Genomic DNA, 8,367 nt, shown 5'->3' with positions numbered 1-8,367 from the left:
TAAAAAAAAAATTACATATTGGAAAAACTAAAATTTGGTAATTTGCTCAGAGCTACTTGTTATTTAAATAAGATTGAAGGTGGAGAAGATAACAATAAAATACGTAATAACTTAAAAATTTTGATTTTGGAGTGTTTCAGTTGGTTGCAGTTGTTAATTTTTTTAAAAAAATGTGTCATATTTGACTATTACTTATTGGTTGGATCCAATTTTGTCAGAAAAAAATCGCTATAGAATCTTCATAAAAATAAAGCTATAATGATAATTTTAAACTAACATAATTTTTTTGTTTTAAGAGTTTTTTTTACTATTTGAATAACATACAGAAAAAAGTTTAATTCGAAAATATAGGCTTTTGGCGGTTAAAACTTGGTGTCATGGTTTATTTAAAGTTAGATTTATAACCGACAGATGGCAGGAGCTGTTGTTTGTTCAATGCATGGGCAGACTCGAAGAGTCATATACACCTTGTTAGGAAAGCGGAGTAGAGAACTTGAGTGCGAGTTTAAAATAGACTGCTCCCCTCCATTTTATTAGGCCTAGTTATTCAGTTAAGGTACGTATGGAGTGTAGTTAGATATGTCCACGGAGACCCGCTCTAGTTCAGCTCTTTTTAAAAGAGCAGAACAATTGAGACGTTGGGAGGAATCGGAAACAAGTCGTGAATCGCCAGTAGTTCCTAATAAATCGAGGAAAATAAAGTTTTCGTCTGATTGTGTCTTTTTAGCAGCATGTGCAGCTGGAGACAAGGAAGAAGTTCAGCGCTTGTTACAACAAGGAGCAGACATCGACACCGCCAACGTCGATGGATTAACTTCCCTACATCAGGTATTTACTTAATGTAATTATTTGCTTCTGAATGTATTATTTCAATATTACAAATTGATGACGTGAAGTTATGTACGACGGAACGTCATCATTAAATTAATCGTTTGAAAGATGTACTGTAGTCGTAACCTCAGTGATGAATAGAAATCTTACTAGGCCTACGATAATCTGTTTCGTGCCACCTGTTATTTGTCAATAATAATTACGATTGACATGATTTTGTTTATTAAACCATTAGATTTGTCTTTTATCTTATCGGTATCAAATAATTATCTTGTTAATATTTACCTGAATGTAATCGATGCCTAAGTATTCGTTTTGTGTAAAATTATATTTAGGTTACCGAGATAATGTAAACATGGCTATGAATTATACAAAACTATTAATTTTTAATGACAAACAAAATTCAATTAATTTTGTTACTTTGTTTTCTAAACTTATGCCTTAACGCTTTCAGTAGTAAATTTAAAAGAATTAATATAAAAAATTTAGCTATATATGATTTGTCATTAAGAAATAAATAGTAAATATTTTCACTGCTGACCGTTATGGACAACAATCATAATTTGAGTAGCTTTGAATATTTTGTAATTCTCGCAGTATTACGATTGCCCAAAAAAATTTGTAAATAGCAAATATTTATTTAATAACTATATATTTTATTATGTTTGTCTGATTAATTGCTTGTTGATTAGTTACATGAGTAATCTTTGAAAATAGCTTTAACCTTGCTAATTATTTATTTACATTTTGTGTAAGTGGGATTAATATTTTAGAACCATTGTTTTTCTTCAGTAAATTTAGAATTGACAAATTAAAATTACTAAACTCTGTCAGAAAAATGTTATATCTTTAACTATTATTGTTAACCTCACTTGCAGTTTTACCCTTTCTGCATTAAATATTAGCCCTGTTTTGATAATTGGATGTTCATTTTTATGTGAATTATAATAATCTGTAGAGTAAACAAATTGAATGAATTTCATGTTACAGTGCTTTAATTATATAAAGCTTATATTGTAAGAAATTTAAATTAATTCAGCCTTTTTGTTTAAACCAGTTCAGTGTTGTGAATTTTTTGTCTTATTTTAGTTAAAATAATTATTTACCCAACCTTTATTATTATATGTTGTACTTTCACTGTTGACAAACTTAATTTGTGTCGCTGTTTATATTAAATGTTTGTATACGTACTAAGCACTTCATCCTGTGAAAATAACTATTTTCATGCTGTTTGATTTCAGTTACTTACTGAATGAACACGTGATAAGTTTTTAATTACACTGTTTTGAGTTATTTATTCCAATGATTGAGTATTACTTTTGTTGTTAATTTATCAGTAAATAAATCACAATGTTTTATTTTTGTATAAACTCTTATAAAACAGAAAAAAAAAATACAGTGTGTAAATAATGTTTATGAATATAAGTACACGTACATTATGGAAAACCGTTAAGGCAAATCAAAATAAGTAATGGTCAATTTTTTTACAGTTTTTTTTTTTATTTGCTGGCATTTATATTCTGTTGTAAATTTCTTTATATTTTATACCATTTGGGGTTAATTTATTTGATTGGACATTTTACTGTTTAATTACTGAAAACTGGATATTTCAAAAGCTTAAAGAAATGTACAATTTAACTGTTAATAAAAGTTAACGTAATGTTAGCACATGTTTTTAGTTTTATTTAAACACTGATGGAATATAGTTTTATAATTTATATTTTTTCATCTACAGTTTTAATAGTTAAAAGTAGATGTTAAATTGTTACACACAGATTTGGGTTTTTTTTGTAGATTAATGACAGAACTATATTTTAATGAACCCACACTTGTATATTTGTTTACAATTATAAAATTAACTTTTATTTATAATAACAGGGTTATTTGTAAACTTTGTAAGCAAATTACTATGACTCAAACAGAAATGAAACTTCAAAATGAATTAAAATTTTTTTTCAATACTCTGTAAGTATTATAGTTGCCATTATAGTATTTCTATATGTATTTGCTTGTACTTATTAACTGGCACCCATTTTTTGTCCATCATTAAACTGTTAAATGTTCCTTGAGAACTTTGTATTGTAATAAAACTTGAAGGTGTGTTTACAATAAAATGTAGTTGGAATGTTTTCAAAACATATTGTCACATTTTTTTTAACGCTATAAAATTAAAAAATCTGACTAAATGACAGATGAAGTGAGTGCCATATATAAGGGTGCAAGAAAAAAAACAGTTCCTTAAAGTAGTGTTTTCCCTAATGTTTAAAATATATGATTTTGAATGCAGTTTGCTGTGTGTTAGTTATGTAACTTGTGTGTTCAATGAAGAATGCTTATAATTAGTTGTGAAAATTTTGTTAACATCTGAGGCAACATTACTTTTAGTTTGATTGATGCCATACCAATGTAATAACTTACTGATTTTTAGTTGTTTTGATTAATTAGTAAATTGTGCATTGAACTGTTTTCTTATTGCAAGATATTTGAAATAAAATTTTAATTATTTCTTATGTATATTATACTACAATCATATTTTTGATGTTGAAATGTAAATTTTAAATTTGTGAATAGATTTCTAGTAAGGATTTTTCAACAGAATTGAAATTTTTTTGTTAAAAGTTTGGGTAATAATAAAATTTTCAATATAAATGGATAAATCATTGTTTATATGTGTCTGGGTCATGCTAAGTGGATTTCTTGTTTTACATTTCATGCTCTTCGTGTTTTATGTTATTTTTTCTCTCTGTGAACATGAGATAGAAGATTACAAAATGTGCCGATAACATCATGCCGATTGTATTTTTTCGTTGTTAATATTTTTAATGGCATCTGAATTAAATATTTACTATTTATTTTACTTGTATAATTATTATTCTTTTGTGATAGTAATATATAGTTTGTGTTTATTTTTTTTGTGGTGTAAACCAATGACTTGCATCTGTACACAGATTGAGCTTGAGTGGGTGTAGTTTGCTGTATCAGGTTAATTTATTGATGTTAATCTCTGTACTGTCAATTATGTTTTGTTGTCAGATAAAAGCAGTAATACATTTTTTTAATTAATCAATGATAAGCTGTAACCACTAGTAACTTTAAATTAAACAACATATTTAACTATATATGGAGCCTGCAGGGATAACAAATAATTTAAACTGCTGAAATATTTCTGTATGTGGAAATGTAGGTGTTGGCTATGTAATTAGTATGTATACTTAAAAATTTATTTTACAGATTAAAATTATTGAAAATATATAAAGGTTCCATGTATAAGGTAATTGTTTTAATTTTAATTGTTGATGGCTTTTTTGACTGACTTGTAAAAGTTGTTATTAGTTACTTACTGTATGTCTTATTTATCTTGTTGGTCTATGATATGAATAATATATATATAATATATTTATTTACCTGGAATTTTGTATTTATTTTTCATTTATCATTTCTTCAATTTGATTTATGCTTGTGTCGCGTACTTATTTTTCATTTGGTTTATGTATTTTGACTTTTCTCCCACTACAGTTTTAATTCATATATTTCTTTATTAATAAATTGACCCAGGCACCTATCGCCAGTTCTTAATTAGAATTTTCTAGTCTTTTTTTCTTTCTTCGTCAAACTTTCAACTTTTATGGTTTTTGATATTGTTTTATGATACTGAATTATTATTATTATTATAAATTATTTTTTAGCCTTCCACAGCATATTCTTTCTTTTTGTTAAGACGATGCATTAGCATTTTGTAAGAATTAAAAAATGTTAATTTGGCATTAGTTTTTTCAATAATAATTATAATAATTTAAATTTTGTTTAAATACCTAATCTAATGTGTTATTGAAAATTATATTCATCAATTTACACGGCAGAGTAGTATCATATCCATGTTTTATCAGGGAGGTTGTGAAAGTCCCAATCAGGCATATCATTTTGTTTCACACAAAAAATTCATTGTCATCCATTAGCAGCTATTACAGGATTTCAGTACATAGATATATATATATATAACAGTCCAGTTATTCTATGATATCAGAATGCCATTACTCTGTTCATTCATTTTGACAAGTGGACCCGTGCAAAAAATTTGAATACTTGTTGCTTAGGTTTAAAAATATAGTTAGTTCATTTAAAAATGCCGCTGTATGTTTCTAAGCTAAATGTGTCGAGAAAAAAGGTATGTTTTTCCACTGACACAGATTTGAACCGGTTAAATGCTTTATTTTTCATTACTACTGTTGTTATAGCGATGCAAAATGTTTTAAATAAACATATTGCAGTGATCGATTTAGGCCTTTTTAATGCTAACTAAAGTTTCACAAAAACTAAACACGTTTTATATTTATGTTAATTTTTTATTTTATTTGTATAAATAAAAAAAAAGAAACTTTAAAAACAATTTTCAGTAGTAAATTAATGGTAAAAGAGTTCTTAAACTGATAAAAAAATCTTTATATCGTATCAAAAGTGTGTTGGCCACGGCAGCCATGTTTTCATTAACCCAACTTTGTGCTTGAATAGTTTGTTTACATCAGTTCCAAAAATAAGTGAAATGGATTGTAACTTGTACAGTCTACTCTCAAACCTAGTTAAAAAAATGTACATGTATAATATATATATATATTTTACCTAAATCTTGTTTAAATTATTATCTTAAAATAGAGTCTTCTCTGAAATCATAAATTTATTTTTTCTTCAAGTATAATATCAAACTGAATTTGTTTTTCAGTTTTGTATAAAATTATGCTATCTGTTCTCAAAAATAAGTGCAGTTTTTTTGATACCATTTATTATTCATATCAAATTTATTCATTAATAATGATAATTTGTGTTATCCTGAGATTTCTGCGCTTTGGCTTTACATTTGTCCCTTTTCATTTTGTTTGTGTATTTTCTACATATTTTTTTTTATACTAATCTATACATATGTTTCTTTGACTTACTTATGCTTAATTTTAAAGCATTTTATTTTTAATTATATCCCATTTTTTCTACATCGATTGATTTCCCTGTTGTTATAACAAGATTCTGATCGCTATCTGTATCTTTTGTTGAGTATCAAATCATTATTTTATCCCAAAATCTTTGCCCAATCGTTCTATATTCATTCTTGTTACATCCTCTATTCCTGGCTTCAGCTGTTTGTCATATAGTAATTCTTTTATGACTTTTACAAAAGGTGTTTGCTATTACTGAGTAACAATACTGTTGTTGGATCTGAAAACCTTTGTTTTCTTTACTTTCTTTTACTGAGCCTATTATCTCTGACCGCTTTTTCCATACCGTTCTCATGTTTTGATGTTTCAATTTTTTGTTATGAATATGTTTTTGCTAATGAATTGTTCAAAATTATTCATTATTATTAATTGTTAGAATGATTTATAACTAATTAAAAGGAGTCGTCAAATGATTTACTTTTATACTTGTGTATAGGTGGATTTTTTTTTTGTCTTCAGTCATTTGATTGGTTTGATGCAGCTCTCCAAGATTCCCTATCTAGTGCTAGTCGTTTCATTTCGGTATATCCCATACATCCTACACCCCTAACATTAGGTGGATTCATTTTTTGATAAATAGTTTAATATACAGTGGCTATTTTTAAAAATTTGATGTGCCGACTTAAAAGTTTTATAAATCTCTTAATATAAATTCTGTCAGGAACTGGTAGATATGATACTCCAATATAAAAAAAATTACATTTGTCTGTGGGATTGAGCCGTGGTAAAATTTTTATTAGAGCAGAGCCACCACAAATATAAAATTATAATCGTAAAATAAAAAATAGATGTGATAAAAATCCGAATTAATGATGTAAAATATAAACGCATGAAATAATATGATGATAAATACATGAAGGTACTAAATGTAAAAAATTAAGTCACGATTCCTAAGACGTTAATGAAAATTATTGAGCACACATTTATGTTCATGTTAAATGGAGATGCAGAAAATTCAGGTTTTTTAAAAAAGATTTATAATCAGCATTATTTAAAAATTCATATACAGAGTAGTAGTTTCTGTAAAAGAAAATCTTTTAATTGTACTTTAAATAAACCAGTGAGAGGTCTTTTAAACGGTTCGATAATATATTAAAAATGTTAATGTAAGGATAGTAAGGTCCTTTCTTGTAAGCTGCAGTTACACGAAAAGAGTTTCGTTGTCAGGTTTCATGGAGGACGATATTGTTATTATTTAAGATTAAGTGATTATTTAGGTACATTTTTAATTTTCTAAATATCGGTCGATACAGGTCATTTTTATGGGCGCCAGACCATCATCTGACGGCTCATTTTTTTAAATTGAAAAATCATCGTTTGATTTTGTTAAGAATGACATCGATTGATCATCCCAAGAGAATTTGTCGTGTAATAAAACGTCCAAAATTTTTGTGTTACGAGCATCAAAAATCATCGTTACTGTAAATGTGAAAAATATATCCGCACGATTAGCGATGTTAGGTCTACCTGATGAATACAATTGAACGGTTTTATCTGTATTTAAAGTTAGATAGTTATAATCCAACCCGTGAATAATTTTTTAACCGGTAACCTAGAAAATAATTATCTTCGGTTATAGATACGATTATATTGGACTGCAAAGAGTGTACCGTTCAGCGATTTAAAATTTCGAGGCGTGTCGTTAATAAACAGTAAGAAACACAAAAGACTGTAGACGCTTGCCTGTGGCACTCCTCATTTTACATTTTGAAGCTAGGTAAAATTTCAACTACCTGTTTATTGTAAGGTTTTCTTCAAATTGCTATAATTAAGAGCCTGACTACAAAATATCACGGGTCGGTTTTACGTTGTGGCTCGAATACTAATTGTTTTTTAAACGATTTAAAAAAATAAGAAAAGTGAATCGTGTTTACTTTATATAGACAGATTTATACTGTGTGCACTATACGTTTAGTGATGAGTTTGGGGTTTATAAAAGTCATTTTATAATAACAGCAAAAAAAGTCATAAGCGATTTATATTTTTCCAGATCGCATTTCTATAAATTTATTCTATTCATTATAGAAATTTTATTTCAAAAACTGAAAGAAAAAAAACATTTACATAATATTTGGAAAGTTTGATCCTAGATTTAAAGATGGATTACATTTATTATAGATTAATCGAACGGTCTTTAATTTTGGTAGTGACATTCTCAACACAGTGTATATCTGTACTCATACGGATATACACTAGTTTTGGACACATTTCAATTCGTTTTAAAAATTCTTCCGACCAGTTACTCTTGCGAATTGCTCCGTATCCAATTTTCCAAACATATATTTATTCTGCTCCGGTACACAATTTGCTTTGCTGTTCTCTTAAATGTAATGAAGTTCAATGAAATTTGTTGGGCCTCGGAAACGATTTATTCTCTAAAGATATGTCGTCCTATCGGCTATAAGTGCTGCAGTGAAACTTTTGGAACGGTACGATCGATCGTCTATATCAGTTAATCGCCGAAGTCGATTATTTGACTCACGGTTTTGGACAGTTTCACGTTCGGTTGTGATTCTGATTTCATGACGATGTGTTTGTTTACGCGCAAAAC

At 27.6% G+C, this 8,367-nt stretch overlaps 1 protein-coding gene across 16 annotated transcripts in view; it reads left to right on the top strand.

The window, feature by feature from the left end:
- The first annotated feature begins 499 nt into the window (after positions 1–499).
- Mbs (Myosin binding subunit) overlaps positions 500–8,367 on the top strand; it is a 308,562-nt gene continuing 300,694 nt past the window's right edge. For 10 of the 16 annotated variants that reach the window (XR_012757331.1, XR_012757329.1, XR_012757330.1 and 7 more), the window contains exon 1: positions 501–828. Coding sequence is in view for 9 of the 16 variants with exons in the window: in XM_075372614.1 (XP_075228729.1) it covers positions 580–828 (249 nt within the window). In the remaining 7 variants the exon portion in view is untranslated. Of the gene's footprint in view, positions 829–8,367 lie in introns of all 16 variants that reach the window. The other 6 variants (XR_012757327.1, XR_012757326.1, XR_012757325.1 and 3 more) reach the window with 3 other exon arrangements.

This window comes from Lycorma delicatula, chromosome 8 (assembly GCF_047948215.1).
Source record: "Lycorma delicatula isolate Av1 chromosome 8, ASM4794821v1, whole genome shotgun sequence".
Taxonomy (NCBI): Eukaryota; Metazoa; Arthropoda; class Insecta; order Hemiptera; family Fulgoridae; genus Lycorma; species Lycorma delicatula.
Note: the sequence above shows the minus strand (reverse complement) of the source record. Positions and strands in the feature narration are given on the sequence as shown.